This window comes from Bufo bufo, chromosome 7 (genome assembly GCF_905171765.1).
Source record: "Bufo bufo chromosome 7, aBufBuf1.1, whole genome shotgun sequence".
Lineage (NCBI taxonomy): Eukaryota > Metazoa > Chordata > Amphibia > Anura > Bufonidae > Bufo > Bufo bufo.
This window is the reverse complement of record NC_053395.1, coordinates 14,561,406-14,589,288: the sequence shown is the minus strand read 5'-3', so window position 1 is coordinate 14,589,288 and position 27,883 is coordinate 14,561,406. Positions and strand designations below refer to the sequence as shown.

The 27,883-nt window shown below is 44.6% G+C and overlaps 1 protein-coding gene across 1 annotated transcript; it reads right to left on the bottom strand.

Moving 5' to 3' along the window:
• Positions 1-220: 220 nt before the first annotated feature.
• Positions 221-27,484, bottom strand: LOC121008698. Its single transcript, XM_040441394.1, has 8 exons — positions 27,357-27,484; positions 22,001-22,333; positions 12,842-13,144; positions 12,443-12,727; positions 12,145-12,231; positions 5,413-5,781; positions 4,953-5,285; positions 221-607 (listed from the first exon to the last, which is right to left on the bottom strand). Exons 1-8 carry the CDS (start codon positions 27,400-27,402, stop codon positions 528-530), a joined length of 1,836 nt encoding a protein of 611 aa, XP_040297328.1. The 5' UTR covers positions 27,403-27,484; the 3' UTR covers positions 221-527.
• Between the last annotated feature and the right edge of the window lie 399 nt (positions 27,485-27,883).

Here is a 27,883-nt window from a genome sequence, read left to right as displayed (position 1 = left end):
ACCACCAAACGAAGCGTGAAGGAATTTCGGAACATTGTATCACATGGGCATCCCAAGTCCTGAAACAAATATTTGACATTTTCATTTATTTTCCTTTCTTTTTATTTAGCATACATGTTTATAATATCAATAAATACATTAAAAAGGAGTGATGGTGTAAATACGCCGCAGCCTATTGCAGCGAGACAGATGTACGGATCCGTGTTTCTTCACACAGGCGTTCTCCTGAATCTGTCTGCCTTCTGATTGCTGCCTAATGAAATATTGCTATAATGTGATGAAATAGCACAGCCCCTGTGACGGTGTAAGTCCAGACTGTTACACGAAGAATACAAGGAATGACGCGGGCTACGTACCAGCCACCACCGGGCGCTTCTTACTATGTTTGTAGAATTCAGTCTTTTAAGAATGATCCTAATGATGGATGCAGACCATTCATTGTGTGGGACCAGTCCTGGGAGGTGAGGGGGCGGATGCAGGAGAAAAGCAAATGGGGGTTAACTTCTTGGTGAAAAGACGTCACAACGTCACATCTCCGTGATCACGCTTTCATCAAACGCCCGGAAACCCCAGTCCTGATAAGTCCGAGACCAGTTGTTCTTTGTTTCTGCGAAACATTAGACAAAACACATTGATATCAGTCAGTGCCGGGATTTCTATCAAGCAGTAATTGCTGTGTAAGGCCCCTTTCACACGGGCGAGTTTTCCGCGCGGATGCGATGCGTGAGGTGAACGCATTGCACCCGCACTGAATCCGGACCCATTTATTTCTATGGGGCTGTGCACACGAGCGGTGATTTTCACGCATCACTTGTGCGTTGCGTGAAAATCGCAGCATGCTCCTCTTTGTGCGTTTTTCACGTAACGCAGGCCCCATAGAAATGAATGGGGTTGCGTGAAAATCACAAGCATCCGCAAGCAAGTGCGGATGCGGTGCAATTTTCACGCACGGTTGCTAGGAGATGATCGGGATGGGGACCCGATCATTATTATTATTTTCCCTTATAACATGGTTATAAGGGAAAATAATAGCATTCTGAATACAGAATGCATAGTACAATAGCGCTGGAGGGGTTAAAAAAATAAATAAATATTTAAACTCACCTTAATCCATTTGATCGCACAGCCGGCATCTCTTCTGTCTTCTTTTTTGCTGTGTGCAGGAAAAGGACCTGTGGTGATGTCACTCCAGTCATCACATGGTCCGTCACATGATCATTTACCATGGTGATGGACCATGTGATGACTGGAGTGACATCACCACAGGTCCTTTTCCTGCACACAGCAAAAAAGAAGACAGAAGAGATGCCGGCTGTGCGAGCAAGTGGAATAAGGTGAGTTTAAATATTTTTTATTTTATTTTAACCCCTCCAGCTCTATTGTACTATGCAGTCTGTATTCAGAATGCTATTATCTTCCCTTATAACCATGTTATAAGGGAAAATAATAAAATCTACAGAACACCGATCCCAAGCCCGAACTTCTGTGAAGAAGTTCGGGTTTGGGTACCAAATATGCACGATTTTTCTCACGCGAGTGCAAAACGCATTACAATGTTTTGCACTCGCGCGGAAAAATCGCACATGTTCCCGCAACTTTCACACTTGTGGCAGAGTGATCCGGCAAAACGTATGGCAACTGATGGCATTTGTAAGACTGAACAGTCAGAAAATGCATTGAAATGCCGGATCCCTCTTTCCGGTGTCATCCGGAAAAACTGATCCGGCATTTATTTTTTTCACCTTTTTTCGGTCTGCGCATGCGCAGACCAGAAGGATAGATCCGGCATTCCGTTATTTTTAATGCGGCATTCAGGCAAGTCTTCAGTTTTTTTTGGGCCGGAGATAAAACCATAGCATGCTGCGGTTTTATCTCTGTCCTGATCAGTCAAAATAACTGAACTGAAGACGTCCTGATGCATCCTGAACGGATTACTCTCCATTCAGAATGCATGGGGATAAAACCGATCAGTTCTTTTCCGGTATTGAGCCCCTAGGACGGAACTCTATGCCGGAAAAGAATAGCGCTAGTGTGAAAGTATCCTTATACACATCCAGATGTTTTTTCCTACGTGATGCATTTCTGATTGATCCACGGGATGCACGAGCTCAGTATTCAGGGGCCCCTCATTCCATCATCAGTGGGGGCCCAGCTTGTGGATTTCTACTCATGGTAACTTATAATAACGAAATAAGATGTAAGAGATGATAGGGGTGCCCTAAACATTGACAATAAATGGGGGGGCTTTGTATATCCTCAGGATGGGACCTCAACGTCAAGGTCCTGACACCCCGGATCGGTTCTGCCGTAGCTCCAGAAGCATCAATCAGAACTGCACCACTGAGTCCGGGGTACGGAGCGGGTTCCTGCAGAACTGTCTCCATTGAAGTGAATGGCTTCATTGCTGCAGTGAGCGGCTCCATCCACTACACATGACGTGGATACACAGGAATGCGGGGTGTCGGAGCCCCACCGTTCAGATATTGATGACCTGTCCACGAGGGATAACCGAGAGATGGCAGAACACAAGAGTTTCTACAGAATTATTTTCTGGGGAACCACGAGCGGACAGGAGTCCTTTAACATCGAGTGATTGATTTCATTTTTTGTTCCAGAGTCCCCCCTTGAGTTCAGATCTGTCTCGTAGTCGTACGTCAGTGTTTTGCACCTGTTTTAGCACTCAGGACTGTTACCGTCGCAAAATAGATGTGTCCTTGTGACATGAAAATAGATTCGTCCTACAAATTCTGCATCAGTATGCAACAGCAAAGAGAACCGTAAAGCCCGTCACATGGAAGCGCCGGAATATTATTACAGGTTTACTGTGCATCATGGGAATCTGCCGCCGCCATTCTGAATTATCTGCAGTATTACATGAGTCGTGCTGCACATCACCTACTGCCCCCCGTCCCCCGCTGTTAGCACTTAGAAGAAGCTGAAATATATTGTCAGGAATGCTGTGCCATGCTAACAGAATGGAGAGATCCCGCGCCTGCACACTGCTTCGCCGGCTGGCGCATGCGCTCTAGTTGAATTGATGCCGTACCCAAAATGGGCGAAGCTGTGCGCAGGCGCAGGATCTCGTCCGGACCTAGTGATGATACAAGGGAATAGGAGGGCGGAACACTGCCCCTGGGCACCTACACACGGAACACCGCCCCTGGGCGCCTACACACGGAACGCCGCCCCTGGGCGCCTACACACGGAACGACGCCCCTGGGCGCCTACACACGGAACGCCGCCCCTGGGCACCTACACACGGAACGTCGCCCCTGGGCGTCTACACACGGAACACCGCCCCGGGGCACCTACACACGGAACGTCGCCCCTGGGCGCCTACACACGGAACGTCGCCCCTGGGCACCTACACGCGGAACGTCGCCCCTGGGCGCCTACACACGGAACGTCGCCCCTGGGCACCTACACACGGAACGTCGCCCCTGGGCGCCTACACACGGAACGCCGCCCCTGGGCACCTACACACGGAACGCCGCCCCTGGGCTCCTACACACGGAACGCCGCCCCTGGGCACCTACACACGGAACGCCGCCCCTGGGCACTTGCGAGTGCTCATTTGCATATGAAATAAACATAGTTTTTCCTGCTTCTGGACGTCTGAAAATAACAAAGGTGCCATTAGAATCCTGTCTAGGTGTGCTACAGCGCCATGTAAGCGCTGTATATGGTCATATAGTGGTGGCAGACTCCCTTTAAACGCAAACTTAAACGCAATACACTTTTTTGTAAATCACAGCTTCCTCTGGCGATGGTGTTTTTTTGCTCATTTGCTGCCATTTTTGTGTCATCGACATCCATTGTTTCAAAAAAACATTTGTGTCAATGTTTGTTGTGCTATTATAGCATTTTTACATCTCTTTTACCAGTCGCTATTTTAAACTGTTTACAGAGGAAGTGACATCGGAGGTGGGTACTTTCCAACATATGCAAGGCTAGCAAAAAAAAAAAATGCATTTTTTGAAACCTTTTGTAAAAAGCCACAAAATGATTCAAAGCACCTTAAAGGATAACTGTCACACTTAGACCCTAATTTCAATTTTCATATATGTAGTTACTAATAACATGATATTCCAGAATCAGTTACTATTAGACTGACTTACCCTATATTTAATAAGATTCAGCCCTTAGCAGCCAGTCTGCATAAAACTGCAATTTCACTATTCAGTTTAGGCCTCTTTCACACTTGCGTTGTCCGGATCCGGCGTGCACTCCGTTGCCGGAGGTGCCCGCCGGATCCGTAACAACGCAAGTGAACTGAAAGCATTTGAAGACGGATCCGTCTTCAAAATGCGTTCAGTGTTACTATGGCAGCCAGGACGCTATTAAAGTCCTGGTTGCCGTAGTAGTAGTGGGGAGCGGGGGAGCGGTATACTTACAGTCCGTGCGGCTCCCGGGGCGCTCCAGAATGACGTCACTCTGAAGCGCCCCAGGAGCCGCACGGACGGTAAGTATACTGCTCCCCCGCTCCCCACTACACTTCACCATGGCAAACAGGACTTTAGCGTCCTGGCAGCCATGGTAACCATTCAGAAAAAGCTAAACGTCGGATCCGGTAATGCGCCGAAACGACGTTTAGCTTAAGGCCAGATCCGGATTAATGCCTTTCAATGGGCATTAATTCCGGATCCGGCCTTGCGGCAAGTGTTCAGGATTTTTGCCCGGAACTGAAGACATCCTGATGCATCCTGAACGGATTTCTCTCCATTCAGAATGCATTAGGATAAAACTGATCAGGATTCTTCCGGCATAGAGCCCCGATGACGGAACTCTATGCCGGAAAAGAACAACGCAAGTGTGAAAGAGCCCTAAGATGGGTTGTGGGTTTTATTTTGATTGATTCATTGCATTTAGCAATGAATCTATCGTGTGGCAGGATCCACTGGACAGTGTCGAGCTGCACTTATGTAGGCGCTAGTGGCACTTAGAGCTTTTACCGGCTACTTTCAGAGGCGCCGAGCTGCGCTCTGCGAGGATCCTCCCCTCGTTTTCGGAGAACGAAGCTGTAAACACGGCACCGGACTCTTCACAGCTTGGGCAAAGTGTTAGGAAAGCGCAGATCTGTCCTTGCGATTTGTTCTCCGTGACCTGGTAGTTGGCGTCCTCTTCCATTAAGATTAGTGTCCGCTCTTCATTCAGGCTCTTTTCCCATGTAACGCTGATGTCCCGGGGGATGTTCCCTCTCATAATGCAGCTAAGGGTTAATTTCTCTCCCTCATTGCATGTTTCAGGTGCACAAATGTCCGATACGGAGTAGAAGCCATAACTGTCTGCAGGGAGAAAATGACGTAGCGTGGGATTATTGACATGGCGAATTTTACACATTGAGGGGGAAAACAGATTATTAAGTGCTGGCGACAAAGATTCCAAATATAAGGACATTTTGATACAACGTACCCGGGACACTGCCAATGTATTTCTTCTCCAGCAAAACCTTTCCTGCTCTCATGAAGCGGCAGATGAACTCTGCCTGGTCGTGACGCTCCTTGTCCACCTGGAAGCTAAGGATAGAGCAAAGCGAATGGCGTATTCCACCCACAAATCGGCTCTTAATGATATTCCAACACTTGTAGGAATCCTGTTCCTGCAGCTCTTTGTAGTCGCCAGCCGTGTACAGGGAGCCTTTCTCTTTTATCTCAATCTCCTTGTCCCCTTGTCGGATCAGCCACACTGCAGTTATGGTTTTGGGGTATCGGCCTGCAATACTACATTTTAGAACAGCAGTGCTGCCTTCAGTCCAGTCTTTGCAAGTCGAGATGTCATTCACTGGAAAGACAAAATATATATATACAGATTTTAACACGATTACCATTTTGTTGTCTGTAATAATGATAATAATAATAATATTTATTTCTATAGCGCCACCATATTCCGCGCTTTACAAATTCATAGGGTTCATGAACAAAACAAAAGTAACTGGCTAATATACAACTGAAACACTAGGAGTCAGGGCCCTGCTCGCAAGAGCTTACAATCTATGAGGAATTAGGGGTGACACATAAGGTAGTTGATTGTGATAAGTAGGATTCAAGACATTATTGAACTGACAGGAGCGGTGCGGCCGATCTGCTTCGGGTTTGGGACTACTAGAGGATCGAGTTCAGGCCAGAGGAGATGGTGGGGGAGAGGTTTACTCGATGAATAGTCATTTTAGGTAGCTTGATAAGCCTGTTTGAAAAGATGTGTTTTTAATGCACGTTTGAAGGTGGAGAAGTTGTGAATTGACCTGATTTTGACCTGCAGCCCAAGAAAAGTCTTGAAGACGGGAGTGAGAGGTACGAATTATGGAGGATGTTAATCTTAGGTCACTAACAGAATGGAGAGCACAAGTAGGGTGGTAGATGGAGATGAGGGAGGAGATGTATGGAGGTGCAGCACTGTGGAGAGCACGAGTAGGGTGGTAGATGGAGATGAGGAGGAGATGTATGGAGGTGCAGCACTGTGGAGAGCACGAGTAGGGTGGTAGATGGAGATGAGGGAGGAGATGTATGGAGGGGCAGCACTGTGGTGAGCACGAGTAGGTTGGTAGATGGAGATGAGGAGGAGATGTATGGAGATGCAGCACTATGGAGAGTACGAGTAGGGTGGTAGATGGAGATGAGGAGGAGATGTATGGAGATGCAGCACTATGGAGAGCACGAGTAGGGTGGTAGATGGAGATGAGGAGATGTATGGAGGTGCACCACTGTTGAGAGCACGAGTAGGGTGGTAGATGGAGATGAGAAAGTGATGTATGGAGGTGCAGTACTGCGGAGAGCACGAGTAGGATTGAAGATGAGGAGGAGATGTATGGATGTGCAGCACTGTGGAGAGCACGAGTAGGATGGTAGATGAAGATAAGGAGGATATGTATAGAGGTGCAGCACTGCGGAGAGCAGGAGTAGGGTGGTAGATGGAGATGAGGAGGAGATGTATGGAGGTGCAGCACTGTGGAGAGCACGGGTAGGGTGGTAGATGGAGATGAGGAGGACATGTATGGAGGTGCAGCACTGCGGAGAGCACGAGTAGGGTGGTAGATAGAGATGAGGAGGAGATGTATGGAGGTGCAGCACTGTGGAGAGCACAAGTAGGATGGTAGATGGAGATGAGGAGGAGATGTATGGAGGGGCAGCACTGTGGAGAGCACGAGTAGGGTGGTAGATGGAGATGGGGAGGAGATGTATGGAGGTGCAGCACTGTGGAGAGCACGAGTAGGGTGGTAGATGGAGATGAGGAGATGTATGGAGGTGCAGCACTGCGGAGAGCACGAGTAGGGTGGTAGATGGAGATGAGGAGGAGATGTATGGAGTGCAGCACTGTGGAGAGCACGAGTAGGGTGGTAGATGGAGATAAGGAGGACATGTATGGAGGTGCAGCACTGCGGAGAGCACGAGTAGGGTGGTAGATAGAGATGAGGAGGAGATGTATCGAGGGGCAGCACTGTGGAGAGCACGAGTAGGGTGGTAGATGGAGATGGGGAGGAGATGTATGGAGGTGCAGCACTGTGGAGAGCACGAGTAGGGTGGTAGATGGAGATGAGGAGGAGATGTATGGAGGGGCAGCACTGTGGAGAGCACGAGTAGGTTGGTAGATGGAGATGAGGAGGAGATGTATGGAGGGGCAGCACTGTGGTGAGCACGAGTAGGTTGGTAGATGGAGATGAGGAGGAGATGTATGGAGATGCAGCACTATGGAGAGTACGAGTAGGGTGGTAGATGGAGATGAGGAGGAGATGTATGGAGATGCAGCACTATGGAGAGCACGAGTAGGGTGGTAGATGGAGATGAGGAGGAGATGTATGGAGGTGCACCACTGTTGAGAGCACGAGTAGGGTGGTAGATGGAGATGAGAAAGTGATGTATGGAGGTGCAGCACTGCGGAGAGCACGAGTAGGATTGAAGATGAGGAGGAGATGTATGGATGTGCAGCACTGTGGAGAGCACGAGTAGGATGGTAGATGAAGATAAGGAGGATATGTATGGAGGTGCAGCACTGCGGAGAGCAGGAGTAGGGTGGTAGATGGAGATGAGGAGGAGATGTATGGAGGTGCAGCACTGTGGAGAGCACGAGTAGGGTGGTAGATGGAGATGAGGAGGAGATGTATGGAGGTGCAGCACTGCGGAGAGCACGAGTAGGGTGGTAGATAGAGATGAGGAGGAGATGTATGGAGGTGCAGCACTGCGGAGAGCACGAGTAGGGTGGTAGATGGAGATGAGGAGGAGATGTATGGAGGTGCAGCACTGTGGAGAGCACGAGTAGGGTGGTAGATGGAGATGAGGAGGACATGTATGGAGGTGCAGCACTGCGGAGAGCACGAGTAGGGTGGTAGATAGAGATGAGGAGGAGATGTATCGAGGGGCAGCACTGTGGAGAGCACGAGTAGGGTGGTAGATGGAGATGGGGAGGAGATGTATGGAGGTGCAGCACTGTGGAGAGCACGAGTAGGATTGAAGATGAGGAGGAGATGTATGGAGGTGCAGCACTATGGAGAGCTTTGTGGGTGAGGGTGAGAATTTTGAACTGTATTCTGTGGTGGATGGGCAACCAGTGAAGTGACTGGCACAGACTAGTAGCATCAGTGTAGCGGTTGGATGGATAGATGAGCCTGGCTGCTGCATTTACGACAGACTGAAGGGGGAGAGCTTAGTGAGAGGGAGACCGATTAGTAATGCGTTGCAGTAGTCAAGACGAGAATGAATCAAGGCAACAACAAGAGTTTTTACAGTTTCCACAATAAGAAAAGGGCAAATTCTGGCGATATTCTTAAGGTGCAGACAAAGAGCGTGTAAGTGATTGAATATGGGGAACAAAGGAAAGATCGGAGTCAAATGTGGCCCCAAGACAGCGGGCATACTGCCCAGGAATTATGAGTGCTGCAGACTGAAATTGAAATATCAAGTTTAGGTGAGTTAGTAGATGGGGAAAGACAAGAAGTTCAGTTTTTCAGAGGTTCAGTTTTAGATACAGAGGACATGATGTTAGAGACAGCTGCCAGACAATTACTGGTGTTTTGGAGTAGAGAGGATGAAGTGTATAGTTGGGTGTCGTCAGCATAGAGATGGTACCGAAAGCCAAATCTACTGATAGTCTGTCCGATGGGGCTGTGTAGAGGGAGAAAAGTAGAGGACCTTGTACCGAGCCCTGAGGAACACCAACATCAAGAGGAAGAGAACAAGGAGAAGAGCCTGCGAATGATACACTCAAGGAGCAGCCATAGAGACAGGAAGAGAACCAAGAGAGAGCAGTGTCCTTAAGGCCAATTGAGTGGAGCATGGTGAGGAGGAGTTTATGGTCTACAGCAGTGTTTCCCAACCAGTGTGCCTCCAGCTGTTGCAAAACTACAACTCCCAGCATGCCCACACAGCCAAGCTGTGCGGGCATGCTGGGAGTTGTAGTTTTGCAACAGCTGGAGGCACACTGGTTGGGAAACACTGGTCTACAGTATCAAACGCTGCAGAGAGATCCAGAAGAACCAGTAGAGAATAGTCACCATTTCTTTTTGCTGTCAGGAGATCGTTAGACACTTTAGTAAGGGCAGTTTCTGTATGTTTTTCTCCCACATTTCATGTATACAAACGATGTATACGCTAAACAGATGCTTCAGATGGATGAAACAGTGTAGCATCCCTCACCATAGGGTTCCGCTGTACAAAAGAAAATCATCCGTTTAACATATACGTTTTTGGCTGGACCGTTTTTTCCAAACTTATAAGCTTAGTTTAATCAGCAAAAGCAAGATAATGGAATCCGTTTGCAGCAGGGGGTATGTCAGACATACATATATCGTACACAACACTCTCCTTCTATCAAAACTAGAACCAGCCCTGTACCTCACATGGATCAAGAGATCTCCACATTCATTGCTCCAGTTGTTCTATGAGTTCTATTTTAGGCTGGCAGCTCAGGGGGTGTATCCTTTCTGCTTCGGCTGGTGGGAGTTGAAGTATAGAACTGAGCATATGTGTCACAGTGCAGTTCATTGTGTCACTGGGGGATTGCGCGAACTATGTGTGAACTATGTCCTGTGCATGTGTGTACTCCCCGCTTGACGCTGTTGCCGTCCAGGCTGGCTGCAGGTTCTCTTGTGTACTGGCTGCAGGTTCTCTTGTGTACTGGCTGCAGGCTTTGTCCTGTGTATGCTGGTTGCTTGGGTAAGCGTGCCGGCTGCGGCCTTTCGTGTGTGAACATTGGCCTGTGTATGTGGATACTCTTTTACTTGTTGTTGTCTGGGGTTAACTATCCCTGTTCTATCTGTGTGTCTGCTAGGTGGACAGATGACCTCATTACTCTGCTATAACATCCTGTGTGCTGTGGGGTTGAGGGTCAGTCTGTCCCCAGCTTTGCTGAGTGCAGGAGCTATTCACCTGACCTGGGATAATTCCATCTGCCCTGTCTGTGTGGGACAACTCCTTTAGCTGTCACAAGGTGACAGACTCCCTTTAATTGTGACGTTATTTTGATTTGTTCCACCAATTGGTCTTACTATCTTGTAAGTCTTCAATCACTCAGCCCTTTTTTTCAGACTTTTTCAGACCGCGTCTGGTTTTGGCTAAAACAGGAGACTACTAAAATTGCACATTAATAGGGCTTTAGAGTAGTTAAGACTTCTAAAAGGGATTTTCTGAGACAATTGACGATAGTGGGAGCTGCTGCAGGTTCTGGAATCAAAGAGTGTACGGAGCCAAAACATCACATCTCCAAACGCTGTATAGTTGCCATTTGCATTTGGGATGTTTCATCCGAAGTCGATTCGCATAAAACTTTGTTAGAATACTGTACGGAACGAGCGCTACGTACAGTATTAGAATGTATTGTCTCCAATAAGCCGAAGTTTTTACTTTGCGAAGTCTCGCGAAACTTTGGGTAGAAACTTCGTAAATGAATTTCTACTGTAAAAAAACCTTTGTACCGAACTCTGTTTCTGTTCCAGGTGGTACCTTGGAAACGAACCCAAGTTTGGTACAAAGGTTTTTTTACAGTAAAAATTAATTTACGAAGTTATTATCCAAAGTCTCGCGAGACTTCGCGAAGTAATAACTTCGGCTCATCGGAGCCAATACATTCTAATACTGTACAGAGCGCTCGCTCCGTACAGTATTCTAACAAAGTTTTATGCGAATCGACTTCGGATGAAACATCCAAAGTCGAGTCGCTCATTATTCTAACAAAGTTTTATGCTTCATCCGAAGTCGATTCGCTCATCCCTAGTTGCCATCCTTAGGCACTGAATTAGAATGTATTGGCTTCGATGAGCTGAAGTTATTACTTTGCGAAGTCTCGTGAGACTTTGGGTAATAACTTCGTAAATTAATTTATACTGTAAAAAAAACCTGTATCGAACTCTGTTTCCATCCCAGGTGGTACCTTTTAAACAAACCCGAGTTCAGTACAAAGTTTTTTTTAAAAGTAAAAATGAATTTACAAAGTTATTACCCGAAGTATCGCGAGACGTTGCAAAGTAATAACTTCGGCTTATCGGAGCCAATACATTATTATTTATTATTAAAGCGCCATTCATTCCCTAGCGCTGTACATATGATAAGCGGTGCACATACATAAAACAGACAATTGCACTAATCATAAACAAGACGAGTTACAAACTGGTACAGAAGGAGAGAGGGCCCTGCCCGCGAGGGCTTACAATCTACAATACATTCTAATACTGTACAGAGCGCTCGCTCTGTATAGTATTATAAAAAAGTTTTATGCCTTATCCGAAGTCGATTCGCTCATCCCTAGTTGCCATCCTTAGGTACTGTGTTCACTTGAATTGGAGCATCAGCTGCAGTACCTGAGGACGGCCACTGCTGGGAGTACGGAGCTATCATGTTTCGGCTCCATACACTGTTTGCGCCTAGAACCTGTGGCTGCTTCTGACAGCTAATTGGTGTAGATGACGGTGGTGGACCTTAACCTTTACATTGCATAGGTAACCAGTATATTAGTCCTGGAAAACCTCTTTAAGTACAAGTCAACTACTGAAACAACCGCCAACCTTTGCGTGAACTGACGTGAAATGTAATTCAGCTAGTTCTCTACATTGATGTTGTAGTTTGTCCCAATAGCTGGTGTAATCCACCGTATGCAGGTGACAAGTGAACCTCGACAATTTTTTAAAATATTTTTAGACAATATTTAATTATGTCTTACCATGTCTGCAAAAAATGTGAATAACCGTTATCAGTAGCAAGCCACAAGAAGCTGAAATCCACAACGCTTTTGGTATGTAAGCATCAACTGCAAGAAAGGACAATAAATTAGTAACCCAGCCTGCATCTGTAATCCACTGCACATTAAGTAAATGGTAAAATAACACCTGCGATGACCACCAAAATATGTTAAATTTACTAACGCACTACGATGTGCGATTACATATGTATCCAGTAAATTATAGTGTTTAATTGCAATAGATTTTCTACGTGCGGTTATAAAACGGTAGTACACTTACCCAGAAACGTCAGTCTCTCTGTTGTACCGTCTGGGATGGAGGGATGGTGGACAGTACAAGTGTAGTCAACTTTGTTATCGCTATATGTCACATTGGTCCGATAAGTGGCTTCTAATGAGTAGGTGCCATTGGCGTTCCTCCATTTATGGATTTTGCATCCTAAGAGCTCTCCGTCTCTTTTCATGGAAAGGTTTAGATCGTCAGGATAAAAACCTGACACCAGGCAGATTATAGATGAGTTTTTTTGCCCTTGGCTTGAGAGGTGGAAGAAGACTTCTGGTTGAACTGGAAAACAGCATGAAAAATGTGCACCCGTAAAAAATGAAATTTGCAAATAAACAATTGGGCCAGAAAGGCGATTTATCGTTTCATCCAGAAACATTTTTAATATATTCTTACCTCCAATGGAAAGTTGAAATGTTTTCTTGAGTGGAGGGAATATCTTTTGCACAACTTGACATGAATAGTAAGCCTTGTCATCCACGACTCCGAGGACAGGAGTAAAGCAGAAGGAACCTTGAACCTTAAAGCCTTCACTAGGACTACCTTCTACCAGATGTGGGGTGGAGGTGCTGAGAACCACTCCATCTCTCATCCACGTGAACGTAACTTCTGGAGATGACAGATTATGTGCTGAGCAGCGTAATTCATTCGATTTGTTCATAATGACCGTAGTTCCTTCAAGGCTTATGTAACGGAATTCTGAAGAGATAATGAAATTATACGGAATAATGAAGAAGAGTCCATTGAGAGTGATTAAAAGATTGTCTCTTCAAGCATAGGCACTAGGTATATAAATACAATGTATGAACACGCCCGCAGTGCCCCTTGTATGAAGTAAACAGGAGCTCCAATATAGGAAATCTGAACTCTCTATAAAAGCACATAAGTAAATACATTTCCTTCACTTGGAAACTATTGCTTTAGCTACAGTATATGTAAAGGTGCAGGCGTTTATAACCCTCTTAGGCCTCATGCACACAATCGTACGTGTTTTACTGCCCGCCATTTCCTTTTTTTTCATTATGCCTTAGAAAAGGTCTTCAGCATAATGCAAACACAATATCCGAGTGGTTATTAATGCTGCACCAGAACAGATGTTGAACGTAATGCACACAATACAAAAACTGATGGCTTTAATGCACCATCAAAATCCCAGGAAGCAAAGGATAAGTCTGTACTAAAGGCCTAGGGAAATATGTCAGCAGAAATGGGCAAGAATAGAAAGTAGGGAAAGGAACAGAAAACACCATGTTTAAAGGTTGTTATGGAAATTCAATGTTAAATGCCGATTAGTGTTGAGCTCGAATATTCTAATCGTGAATATCGGCACTTCGAGAATTCGCGAAGATCTAGAATATAGTGCTATATCTTCGTAATGGAGAATGTTCTACATTTTTTTAATCATTAAATAAACCTATTTTTTTTAAACTTATTGTATATAACTTCTCTTTATCCTTATTATGCTATTTATCATCCAAACTTTTTTTTTACCTATCATTAATAAAGTTTTATTATAAAATTTTTCCTACCTATGGTTAATATTTTTTTTTATAGATACTATTATATTATTTTATTTTTAAAATAAATCATTACCTATAACATACAATAGACAACATATAACAGACAATCACACAAAGGCTGCATGCCAAAAGCCAGGTATGTGCAAACCAACAACCTATCTATGAGACAGATACAGTCAGCATACCTTACAATGGCAGCCTTGTGTGCAATGAGACATTCAAGACCAGCTCTCATCTGACTCAAGCTGGTAAGCCTCAAAGATGCTTGATTTGAGTTTGATGGCTTGGGGGGGACCTGCACACCTAGACCATTATCATTAGGGTGCATTCACACGACCGTATAAATAGATCCGCATCCATTCCGCAAATTTGCTGAACGGTTGCAGACCCATTCATTTCAATGGGGCCGCAAAAGATGCGGACAGCACACCGTGTGCTGTTCACATCTGTTGTTCCGTTCCATAGCTCCGCAAAAAAGATAGAGCATGTCTTATTCTTGTCCGCAACCGTGGACAAGCTTAGGCATTCTCTATATAGCGCTGGCCATGTGCATTGCCAAATTGCAGAACGCACACGAACCGTGTTTTGCGGAACTGCAATTTGCGGACCGCAAAACACTTGCGGTCGTGTGAATGCACCCTTAGGGTGACAAAAATATTTTTTTTTGGGATGCCAGCTAACTCTTCTCTCACTGCTTAGGAGGGCTGCATAAAAATTTTCAGTTTTCTAATTGTCCTAAAATTTATATTCAATAACCTTTCTATACTGTTTTGTCATGTAAACTCATTTGCATAAACATGGTCATATGGGAAAGACATGCAAATAGTGTTTCAGCTGAAAAAAAAGGCAGATTCTGCTAGTTTGCATGTCTTTCTCATATGACCATGTTTATGCAAATGAGTTTACATGACAAAACAGTATAGAAAGGTTATTGAATATAAATTTTAGGACAATTAGAAAACTGAAAATTTTTATGCAGCCCTCCTAAGCAGTGAGAGAAGAGTTTTTTTATTTTTTTCAGTTTTGAAAATACTTTATTCTGAATCATGAGCAGAAAATACAAACGATACATCAACCCCACAATAGGGTACTTATTTCCATATCATACAGTAATGGGGAAGAGGGGGGGGGGAGGAAATAAAAGAAAAGAAAAGAAGGAAATGAGGAAGGGGGGGGGGGGGGGGGGGGGATTCCTACTATCTCTATATCACCTGATACAAAACCCTATCAACCTTATGAGGAGAAATCTCTATATTTTTTCCACGAGGACCATGTGGCTTCGAACACCTGTGTTCTTTTGGACTCCCACCCTGCAATCTGTTCCAATCTATATATGCGACTTTTCCACTTAAATGCTATCAGAACTCTTGCAGCCGCGAGAAGTTGGCCTAGTAAAGAGGAGATATATCTGTTTCCTTTAACTTTTCCTATTAAGCCTAATAAACATCCTTTAGCTGAGGGTGTAAACTTTACACTACTGATCTGTGAACATATTGAGCAGACCTGTTTCCAGTATTCAGATATAGTAGGGCATGTCCACCATATATGTAGCATGGAGCCTTCTGCATTAAGACACCTCCAGCACTTGGAATCACAATCCGGGTAAATGAGATGTCATTTCTGGGGTGTGTAGTGCCACCTAGTGATCACCTTGTAAAGGTTTTCTTGCAACTTGACACATCTGGATACCTTGGGTGTGTTAGAGCAAATTTGCGCAACTTCCCTGTCTGAGAATTGGACTCCTAGATCCTTTTCCCACCTACGGATGAAGCTGTATGAGTCAGGTCTGGTCTGGGAAACAAGCACAGAATATAGCTGTGCCACTTTTTTCCTAGGGGGCACCTTGGAAAGTGTCATCTTTTCAAACTGTGTCATAGAAGCTGATGGAGAGATTTTCTTTTTCCCCGAATATTGCTTAATGTACAGTTTGTGGATAAAGGACAGCGTTTGCAATTTAGGATGAGTATCCCATCCGTCTACTAAAAGTCCCGAAGGGTCTAATAAATCCACTAACTGAAGGGACATTTCTTGAATACCCCCTGGCAAAGTAGAGCCAAAGACTCCCCCAGAACTCCACAGAACATCCCTCACCTGAAGCACAGGCAACACCTCGTGGTCTGAAAGCAGCACCTTAGAAAGCTCAGAATGCCATAGTTTCAATCTATTTTTCGTCATGTTGCTAAGTGACCTGATCTGCTGAGGCATATCTTTAGGGGGCGAGAGAAGGAAAGATCTCAAAGGAAGTCTAGAATCACCTGCCTCTGCCAAAGTGTCAAGTCTGTTCTCTGAGTTTCTAATCCACCCCAGACATCTCGTCCCCTGAATAGCCCTGTAATATTCTGCCATATCAGGAAGACCCATTCCCCCTAGCTTGTTTGGCTGTATCATTGTTGAGTGCGGGATACGGGGTCTAGCTTTTTTTCCAAAGGAATCTAGAAAAACATTGTCTCAGTTGGGCAAAAAAGGATTTTGGCAGGTGCACAGGCAATACCGACCTATAATACAGTATTTTAGGGACTAATACTGATTTAATCAGGGTACGTCTTCCAAACCACGAAATGAAGGGGATGCTCCATGAGTCAATAGTGGCTGTTATAGACTTAGGTAAGTTACGGAAATCTACCTCAAATAAATCACTTGGAACTGAGGTTATATTCACCCCTAAAAACTTAATTGAACTCGTTGTCCAGACATATTTAAATTGCGTCTCTAAGGACGACTGCAAGCCCCTACCAGCCGTTACATTTAAAGCTTGGGATTAATAAGGAAGTTGGACATGGTTCCAAATTTCAGGAACAGGTCCTGTATGGCCGGAAATGCCTCCACTGGATTGGTTATGATAACCAAAAGATCATCGGCGAAAGCCGCTAACTGGTGATAAGTGTCTCCCATACCCTGGACTTTATCTTCCTGTCTTATCGCTTATCTACCACAAGAATAAAGAGCAGGGGGGACAGGGGCCAACCCTGTCTTGTACCATTACCAATAGTAAAGCTGGGAGATAGAATGCCATTTACCATTACTCTGGCCGAGGGGGTAGCATACATAGCCTAATGAACTGGGGTGGTATCCCAAATTTAGCCAAGGCCAGAGGCATAAAAAGCCAATCTATGCGATCGAACGCTTTCTCTGCGTCTGTCCCTAGGAGGACCAGTGGAATGGATTTCTCCCTAGCGTGATGTATAATATTGACTATCCTAGTGGTATTCATTCTTCCCTCCCTGCCGGCTACAAATCCCACTTGTTCCGCATTGATCAGCTTGGGTAAAAAGGGTTGTAACCTAAGTGCAAGCATTTTCGCGTATAACTTCAGATCCACATTTAAAAGCGAAATAGGTCTGTAGCTGGCACAGGATGAAGGATCCTTACCTTCTTTCGGCAGGATAGTAATTAGGGCAGACAACATTTGTGTCGGGAGCGGGTTACCCTTATAAACTTCATTGTATACTTTGAGCACTCTGGGTAACAGTATTGAGGAAAAGGTGGTATAATATCCTGCGGTTAGTCCGTCAGGCCCAGGGAACTTGTGCTTAAAGCCTTGTTCAATTCTTGCAACGAAAAGGGTTTAGCGAGGGTTTGAGCTTGATCCTGGGAAATAACCGGGAGGCGCAAACCTGAAAGCCACTTTTTAATGTCCCCTGAACTTATTTCATTTTCTGCCGTACTACCTCTCTCCCTAAGATTATATAGCGAGCTATAATAGGTACAAAATTGCTTTGCAATAAGGTCAGTGGACATAAAAGATCTGGCAGATGCATCTTGAATAGAATGTATGTAAGATTTAAGTCTACGCTTTTTCAAACTGGACATCATGAACTTCGATGCCTTATCCCCATGTGCGCAGTATTTAAATTGTGCCGACAAATAAAGTTTGGCTACTCGGCCATTCAGTATATTCTTAAGCTCCGCCCTTAATCTATATAAACTTTCCAACACTTCTGGTGATATTTGCTTTTTGTGTAGTAACTCCAATTTTTGAATCTGATCCTGCAATGACACAATAGAGGCTTCCCTTTTCTTTTTGATATGTGAATTTAGCGCAATAAAATGCCCTCTCACAACCGCCTTGTGAGCTTCCCAGACCAGACCCGGCGACATACCCTCCGTCTCGTTGAGACTGAAGTACTCCTCAATTTGCTTACGTATATCTAGAACATGTTCATGTTTGCTCAGCAGAGTCTCATCTAGTCTCCAAGTAAACTGTGCTCTAGGGATAGATTTAACCCTAATAGTCAGGTATACAGGGGCATGATCTGACAGTAAAATATTGCCTATTGAAGCTTGGGAGCAATCGCTTAGAGACCCTGGGGGGACAAACAAGTAGTCTAATCTCTGGTAGGAAACATGTGCTACTGAGTAATATGTGTAGTCTCTCGAGGTTGGGTTTATAGCCCTCCAGACATCCACTAATCCCAAATCTGCTAGTTTTTTCTTAATCCGCCTAATATTGATTTAGGATAATGACGAGGAGCCTGTAGATGTATCTAGATACGGTTTCAATGTCTCCCCCTACTACCAAGGTACCCTCAACAAAATCCTGCAGTTTTGTTAAAGTGCTTTCAATCCACACTGCCTGAGCTACATTTGGAGTATACAGATTGCCTATTGTGATTTTCTGGTTACCCAAGGTCCCCTTCAAAAACAGATAACGGCCTTCTTCATCTTGGAGGGTTGAATGCACCACCAGCGGAACATTTTTATGAATCGCTATAGAAACCCCTTTTGAGGCCCCAGAAGAAGAGGTGCATTGGAACCACTGGTTATGAAAGACGCGGACCGTGTTCTCTCTTGAAATGGGTCTCCTGCAAGAGAGCGATACTCACTTTTTGTCTATTAAGGAACTGGCAAATTTGAGTACGTTTGGGTGGTGCATTCAATCCTCTCACATTATAAGTACACAGTTTTAACTCAGCCATACTGAAGATACAGTGATCATTATATGCCCATAATATCTTCTACCTATGTAACCTCCGGGTATTGCATCAGAAGTAGGAAGGGGGGAAGAAAGGGAAAAAAGGAGGAGAAAATAAATACAAAACATACAAAACAATTAAACCTCATTAAGATTAGCAACGATAAAGCTTCAGTGACCCGCTGCCTGATTTTAACAGCGCATTTAAACACTTGAAGTGCTACCGTGGTCATCGAGAGGGGGTAGAGAGGACCAAAGAACGGGTCCTAAATGTGAAGAACGAGTATATAAATGTTAAATGGAGAGACATAGCTTTATAATAACATAACAAATGGATCATTGATGGAATGATCCTGCAGCCAGCCGAACGCTGGAAGAAACCCCTAAGGGGCAGTGCTATTACCATCCTGATGCAGAGAACAGGTATATAACCAACCAAATGGATTGAGCATGAAAAACATAACAACCAACTGTCCCTAATGACGGTCAACTCACGAAAACTCAGGTATCGGTAAAGGACCTGTCAAGCCTTTGAGAAAGTCCCACTTTGGTGAAGAATACAGCGAGTCTTGTCACTCTATATCCATTCCTGGCGTAGTCATCATGGGGTCGCCCGATCTCCTTCCCCTGTGTCGGTTTTTCGGACGACTCACCGGATTCCATGGATCCACTCCCGGTAAGTCCGGTAAATCTGTCAGGTCTTTCGCCGAATGCCATATAGGGATGTCCAGAGAGGCTACTTCCAAAACGTCGCATACCAATGGAATGTCAGCCGGGGAACGCACCGTTAACTTTCGGCCTGGCGCGTTTATCAATAATCCGAAGGGATGGAGCCAACAGTAAGTAATGCTCTTGCTTCTTAAAACATCCAGGAGCGGTTTCAACAACCTTCTTTTTTGAAGGGTAATCGGGGATAAATCTTGAAAGATCAGCACCTCTGCATCTCCAAAAGGGATAGATTTCTTGGATCTGGCTGCCTTCATTATCTGGTCTTTAGCTAAGAAGCTGGATAACCGTCAAATCACATCGCTTGGAGGTTCTCCATGTTTTGGAGGGGGGCGCAAAGCCCTATGGATTCTGTCCATGGTGAGGTCTCCCACAGAATCGGGGCCTACCAGCGCTGTGAACATTTCAGTTACCGCACCTCGCAAGGCCTCAGGCCCTATTTCTTCCGGCAAGCCCTTCAGCCTTAAATTATTGCGGCGACCACGGTTATCCTGGTCCTCCACCATTTCATACAGATGGTTAATGTGCGCCTGTGTTCTATCTAGGCTTCCAGCTACTGCTGCGCTGTGCTATATAACAGCTTCTTGCTGACTCTCCACCCCTTCCACTCTCTCCTTCACTTGCTGCTGCTGGGGTTTCTGCTCTTGGCGCCATCTTGGAAGCCTGCTTGCCTCCGGCCACACTTTGTTTGCGGACAAATTTGTCCATTTCCCTGTGGCCAGTACCCGGTTTGTTCGGTCCTAGAGTGTCCTTGGACCTGTCTCTTAAAGTCTTGCCCATTTTCTGGCTTTTAAACGCTCACTAGAAACTCGTTTTCACAGGACCCAGAGCAGAGCTCACAGCGGCATGTGTCTCTCGCTCTGCTGCCAAGCTCTGCCCCCACAGTGAGAGAAGAGTTAGCTGGCATCCAAAAAAAAATAAAAAATGTGATTTTTGTCACCCTAATGATAATGATCTAGGGGCGCAGGTCCCCCAAGCCATCCAACTTAAATCAAGCAACTTTGAGGCTTACTGGCTCTCAGTTACATGAGAGGTGCTCTTGAATGTCTCATTGCACACAAGACTGCCACTATAAGGTATGCTGACTGTATCTGTCTCATAGATAGGTTGTTGGTTTGCACATACTTGGCTTTTGATATATAGCCTTTGTGTAATAGTTTGTTATAAGTAATAAAATTTTGTGCGCAATATGTGTTTATTACTTTGCCGATTTTTTCAATTGCTAATTTATGACGAATATTCAGCTAAAAATTCGCAAAATATTGCGAATTCGAATATTGACTATGCTGCTCATCACTAATGGTGATGACATCTTGATCTTTTTCTTGTGCTTCTTATATTTTCTTTTGCAGGAGGTTCAGGTCAATGCTCTGATCCTCTGATATCAGTGTTAGGCCTCATGCACACGACCGTTGTGTGTTTTGTGGTCAGCAAATTGCGGATCTGCAAAACACGAATGGCATCCGTGTGCGTCCTATTGATATAACTGCCTATTCTTGTCCGCAAAACGGACAAGAATAGGACAGGTTATATTTGTTTTGGGGACCACGGAACGGAGCAACGGATGCGGACAGCACACGGAGTGCTGTCCGCATCTTTTGCGGACCCATTGAAGTGAATAGGTCCGCATCCAAGACGCAAAAACTGCGGCTTGGATGCGGACGAAAACAACGGTCGTGTGCATGAGGCCTTATAGTTGCTGAGCTACATCTGTTTGTGTGTTGGACCCATATGCTTCTTCTGTGCTAATCTAGGATCTCTTTGAACCCACCACTCACATCCTATTATATAGAGACCATTCGAATACAACCTATAACCCTGAGGATTATAAATTGACCATAGTTTGTCAGATTAAACCTTGTATCCCTGTAAACCCCACTGTGAATGTACCTCATCACTGACTGGTCCATTTTTATTTTTTACATTGGTGGTTATGTGGCCATTATTTATGTTGTCACAGTCGCCACTCAAGTTTTTTTCATGTGACAAGGCACTGAAGCATTCCCTGTCCTAAAAAAAAATAAAAAAATAAAAAATGCAGTGCTCAATGAGGGCACAGTGTCCACAGCTGCAACACCACAATTATTCTAAGTTATTGTACAAGTAAATCTGTTATTCCAAATAATGAATTAACAACCACGCCATATACTTATTTTGATGAGGCCATCCAACTACTGTTCACTATGTCTACATGAGGTCAAAACTTTTTACCAAGTGAATAAATGGGGTAACTTTGGACCCCATTGCGGTACCTGTAAACTACCATCTGCAATTAATTATTACCAAAATACAAAGAGGAACCACCCTATCACAGATATATAAAGTATTGTATCCATTTCTGTGACTCACTGGGGGCGTATCACATTAGTTTAAGTTTCATCAGGACAGGACACTTACCACTAACAATCAGGTTCATGCTCTGTGTCACCTGTTCAGATCCCAGTCGGATACTACAGGTGTACAAACCTTCATCTTCCTGTGTGACATTAGAAAGAGATAATGATGCGTCTCCTTTTGCAAGCTCCTCTTCTGAGATATGTGCTCCAGGTCTAAAAGCAGTGATTCTCTCAACGTATGATAATACTTTCTTTCCTTCATGCTTCCAAAACACATGCACCTGGGCAGGATCCACTGGGGTCACACCCAAAGAAAACAGACATTGCAAGACAGCTGTGCTTCCAGTCTCAGAAGCAATGGGTGCAGTGGAGGTGGTGATCCGTAACTGAGCACCTGCAAGACACAGACCATTTGTTGTAAGAACCACTATAGTAAATTCAGTTTAAGGCTGGTTTCACACGGGCGTTGCGGGAAAATGTGCGGGTGCGTTGCGGGAACACGTGCGATTTTTCCGAGCGAGTGAAAAACATTGTGATGCGTTTTGCCCTCGCGTGAGAAAAATCGCGCATGTTTGGTACCCAAACCCGAACTTCTTCACAGAAGTTCGGGCTTGGGATCGGTGTTCTGTAGATTGTATTATTTCCCCTTATAACATGGTTATAAGGGAAAATAATAGCATTCTGAATACAGAATGCATAGTAAAATAGGGCTGGAGGGGTTAAAAAAATAAATAAAAAATTTAACTCACCTTAATCCACTTGCTCGCGCAGCCCGGCTTCTCGTCTGTCTCCTTCTTTGCTGATTGTAGGAACAGGACCTGTGGTGACGTCACTCCGGTCATCACATGGTCCATCACATGATCCATCACCATGGTAAAAGATCATGTGATGGATCATGTGATGACCGGAGTGACATCACCACAGGTCCTGTTCCTACAATCAGCAAAGAAGGAGACAGAAGAGATGCCGGCTGCGCTATCAAGTGGATTAAGGTGAGTTAATTTAAAAAAAAAAAAATTTAACCCCTCCAGCGCTATTTTACTATGCATTCTGTATTCAGTTTGCTATTATTTTCCCTTATAACCATGTTATAAGGGGAAATAATAATGATCGGGTCTCCATCCCGATGGTCTCCTAGCAACCGTGCGTGAAAATCACACCGCATCCGCACTTGCTTGCCGATTTCACGCAACCCCATTCACTTCTATGGGCCGTTGCGTGGAAAACGCGTGAAAATCACCGCTCGTGTGCACAGCCCCATAGAAATGAATGGGTCGGGATTCAGTGCGGGTGCAATGCGTTCCACTCACACATCGCATCCGCGCGGAATATTCGCCTGTCTGAAAGGGGCCTAAATGTGGGGTTTCTGAGGGGCAGCCTGAGGTCTGAGAGCCAGCCATGCATGGAAGTGTTGCCATGTATTATATGGATTGCATGTTCAAGTCCTTTACACAGACTAAACTCAAAGTGTGGGAAAATTAAAAAAGAGAATTCAAGTAATTTTTTTCTTCTTCTCACAATCACCTTTAATTACATAAAGAAATAAAAATAAAAAACCTCAAAAACATAAATGGTATCACTGTGTCTGTAATGAGCCATAAAACCAAAAGGTTGGTGAACATCATAAAAAATGCCAAATTGTTTTTTTTTGTTTTTTTTCCAAAAACACAATAAAATGTGCTCAAAAGTTATACATGCCCCAAAAAAGGCACCAATGAAAACTACAACTCATCCTGTAAATAAAAGAGCTAGCCATCACGCAGCTCCGCCAAGAGAAAGGTCAAAATGAATGATAACAATAAGGGTTCACACGTGGTAGCAGAAAAGTAAATCATTAAAAATTCTTTATTCAAAAGTAGAAAATCCTAAAAACTCAGACTAAAAATACATACGGAGTACATTCCGTTTTTTTGCGGAACCATTGAAATTAATGGTTCCGTATACGGATCATATACGGAATGCAAAAAACGGCCCGCAAAACGGGAAAAAAAACGGTAGTGTGAAAGAGGCCTAACGTATTTTGCGTTCAGTATACTGGCCATTTTTTGAGTTCAGTATGCGGTACATATTAATGCAAATTAATGAACCATTAATTTCAATGGTTCAGCAAAAAAAAGTGTCTCCGTGTGTATTCCGTTTCAGTATTTCAGTATTTCCGTACCATGAAAAGATAGAACATGTAATATTCTTGTCCGCAAATCACGGTGCTTGGCTCCATTCAAGTCAATGGGTCCGCAAAAAAAACGGAACACATACTGAAATGCATCCGTATGTCTTCCGTATCCGCTCCGTTTTTGCGGAACCATCTATTGAAAATTTTATGCCCAGCCCAATTTTTTCTATGTAATTACTGTATACTGTATATGCCAGAAACAGAAACACAACGGGAACAAAAACGGTAACACAACAAAAACAAAAAATGGAACAACGGATCTGTGATAAACGGACCGCAAAACACTGAAAAAGCCATACGGTCATGTGAAAGAGGCCTTAGGGTACTTTCACACTAGCGTTTTTCTTTTCCGGCATAGAGTTCCGTCACAGGGGCTCAATACCGGAAAATAACTGATCAGGCATATCCCCATGCATTCTGAATGGAGAGCGATCCGTTCAGTTTGCATCAGGATGTCTTCAGTTCAGTCATTTTGACTGATCAGGCAAAAGAGAAAACCGCAGCATGCTACGGTTTTATCTCCGGCGAAAAAAACTGAAGACTTGCCTGAATTTTCCCCGTAGGAATGTATTAGTGCCGGATACAGCATTCAAAATACTGCAATGCAGGATGCGACCTTCCGGCCTGCGCATGCGCAGACCGGTAAAAATGTGAAAAAAAATACAAGACGGATCCATCTGTCCGCATGACAAGCGGAGAGACAGATCCGTTCTTGCAATGCATTTGTGAGACGGATCCGCCTCACAAATGCTTTCAGTCACATCCAGATCGGCGGATCCGGCGGGCAGTTCCGATGACGGAACTGCCTGCCGAGTCACACTGCCGCAAATGTAGAAGTAGCCTTAGGCTCCGTTCACACGTCCGCAATTTCGTTCCGCGTTTTGCGGAACGGAATTACAGACCCATTCATTTCTATGCGGCACACGACGTGCTGCCCGGATACGGAATTGCGGAGCCGCACTTCCGGGTCCGCAATTCCGTTCCCGAAAAAAAAATAGAACATGTCCTATTCTTGTCCGCAATTGCGGACAAGAATAGGACATGTTCTATTAGTGCCGGCAATTGTGCGGTCCGCAAAATGCGGAACGCACATTGCCGCTGTTCGTGTTTTGCGGATCCGCAAAACACACACGGATGTGTGGATGGACCCTGAGGACATCAGAGTCTGCTTCAGTAAGTACATATATCCTGCAGAAAATAAATCTGAGGCATTTGTACCTTGTGCATCGAGAAACCATAGGAAAGGCTTTTGTGCAGCACTCGGGAAGATTCCCATTCAAAACCTTATTGAATTATAGTAAAATCCATTAAAAAAACAAGTCCCAAAGCAGAGCAACCACCAGCGAGGACGGGGAGACCTTCTGAAAGGCCTTGTCTTGTAAACGTCATTCTTTGATGAATGAATAATTAATATGCTTGAGCAGAGTAATGTTTTCTTCTTCTTCTCATAGCGATGTTCCTCTTTTATTCTTCCTAGAAATTTAGGAATAAATTGACAACTGGCTTTAGCCATTCCCCTTAGGCCTATTGCACACGACCGTATGGCTTTTTCAGTGTTTTGCGGTCCGTTTTTCACGGATCCGTTGTTCCGTTTTTTTGTTTCCATTTTTTTGTTCCGTTTTTCCGTTCCGATTTTCCGTATAGCATATACAGTATACAGTAATTACATAGATAAAATTGGGCCGGGCATAACATTTTCAATAGATGGTTCAGCAAAAAACGGAACGGAAACGGAAGACATACGGATGCATTTCCGTATGTGTTCCGTTTTTTGCGGACCCATTGACTTGAATGGAGCCACGGAACGTGATTTGCGGGCAATAATAGGACATGTTCTATGTTAGAACGGAAAAACGGAAATACGGAAACGGAATGCATACGGACTACATTCCGTTTTTTTTGCAGAACCATTGAAATGAATGGTTCCGTATACGGACCGTATACGGAACGCAAAAAGCGGCCAGTAAACGGGGGGAAAAAACGGCTGTGTGCAGGAGGCCTTACCAATAATGGATGTTCCTACACAGTCTAATTGGCCAGGGTTAGGCCTAGTTCACACGACCGTATGGCTTTTTCAGTGTTTTGCGGTCCGTTTTTCACGGATCCATTGTTCCGTTTTTTGCTTCCGTTATGTTTCCATTTCTGTTCCGTTTTTCTGTTCCGTTTTTCCGTATGGCATATACAGTATACAGTAATTACATAGAAAAAATTGGGCCGGGCATAACATTTTCAATAGATGGTTCTGCAAAAAACGGAACGGATACGGAAGACATACGGATGCATTTCCGTATGTGTTCCGTTTTTTTGCGGACCCATTGACTTTAATGGAGCCACGGAACGTGATTTGCGGACAAACATAGGACATGTTCTATCTTTTAACGGAACGGAAAAACGGAAATACGGAAACGGAATGCATACGGAACACATTCTGTTTTTTTTGCGGAACCATTGAAATGAATAGTTCCGTATACGGAACACAAAAAAACGGCCCGTACACTCGCAAAAAAAACGTTCGTGTGAACTAGGCCTTAGAGCGTGGAGGTACACCCCCCTCCCCCCCCCCAACTCGGAACATCCAGTTGTCAATATATTCCTACATTTCTACATTTTCAAGATAAATAAATAAATAAAGATAATAACAGAGGACGGCAGAACACAGAGTTCCAAAAAATATAAAAATGTATCCAGAATTGTTACGTTATGGGTTATTTATGTAGTAAAACGCCTCTTTAATAATCCAGATAATATGCATTTCCTAGTACGGACATGTTCACACACAGCAGATTTGTTGCACTAAATTCTGCCGCTGACATTCTCTTGCGCGCATCTGAAATCAGGTTGTTTCTGCAGCAGGTTGGTGGATTTCTGCTGGTGAATGTAATAGAACATATATTTTCTACTAAATATGGATTAGAATATCATTTCATTATAATTAATGCTAAACTAAACATCAGCCCACGAGCACGCAGCCCCCCGATCCCTAGAATAGTACACAGACGGTCTACAGGCTCGGGTCTGTCCTATGTTTTCATGGACTGGAGCTGTACACAACATGACAGGTATGGGTATGCTGGGCTGCACAGCCGTTCTACACATTGTGTGGCCGGGAAATGCTGCTGACACTCCAGTCCATTGTGAGAACAGCCTGCCTGCAAAGCATCGCAAGGACAAATGCTGGAACAGGAATCTGCAGCGGCGGTGGTCTGCAGAATGGATGCCCCTCCGTCAATAATGTCATACTCACACACAACTGTCACCAGCGGCAGCAGGATCAAGAGCAGGGAAGACATGGTAGCTGGAAATAAAGGAACCAGGGCCTCGTACTACACACGATTGTCAGTCACATCACAGCCAGTTCCATAGCTGTGTCTCCTCCTACCGGGGCTGGCAGACCACACATGAAAGATGTGAGTGGTGCAGGGATGCAGTCCCATGTAATAGACAGGCTTTCTGCAGCCATAATGAGGGGGTATACATGAAACGTGGGAGGATGGGACTGCGCCGTGTAATACCGGTGTATCACCCAGCACTATATATATATATAAATGTAACATTGTCTTGTGTGACCGTAATATTCTGGACCTGTTACACCTTCGTGTAGAGGAAGAAATTACTAATGATACCCGTAACCTCGCTCACATTCACTATTAAGTGCCCCCCTCAGGACTCCAGTCCTTTAGAAAGATTTCAACCCATTGTGTTCCACGATCTTTTTTTTTATAGACAGACAACAACCGGGGTAAATGTCAGCCCCGTGTTCCCAAATACTAA

What these genes read in the sequence shown, in the direction of transcription:
- LOC121008698 (XM_040441394.1), bottom strand. Translation starts at nt 27,402, where the DNA reads ATGTCTTCCCTGCTCTTGATCCTGCTGCCGCTGGTGACAGTTGTGT. An exon ending in CATGAACCTGATTGTTAGTG is followed by an intron (nt 13,145 to 22,000) that starts GTAAGTGTCCTG and finishes TTATCTCTTCAG; the next exon opens with AATTCCGTTACATAAGCCTT. An exon ending in ATTTCAACTTTCCATTGGAG is followed by an intron (nt 12,728 to 12,841) that starts GTAAGAATATAT and finishes GCTGTTTTCCAG; the next exon opens with TTCAACCAGAAGTCTTCTTC.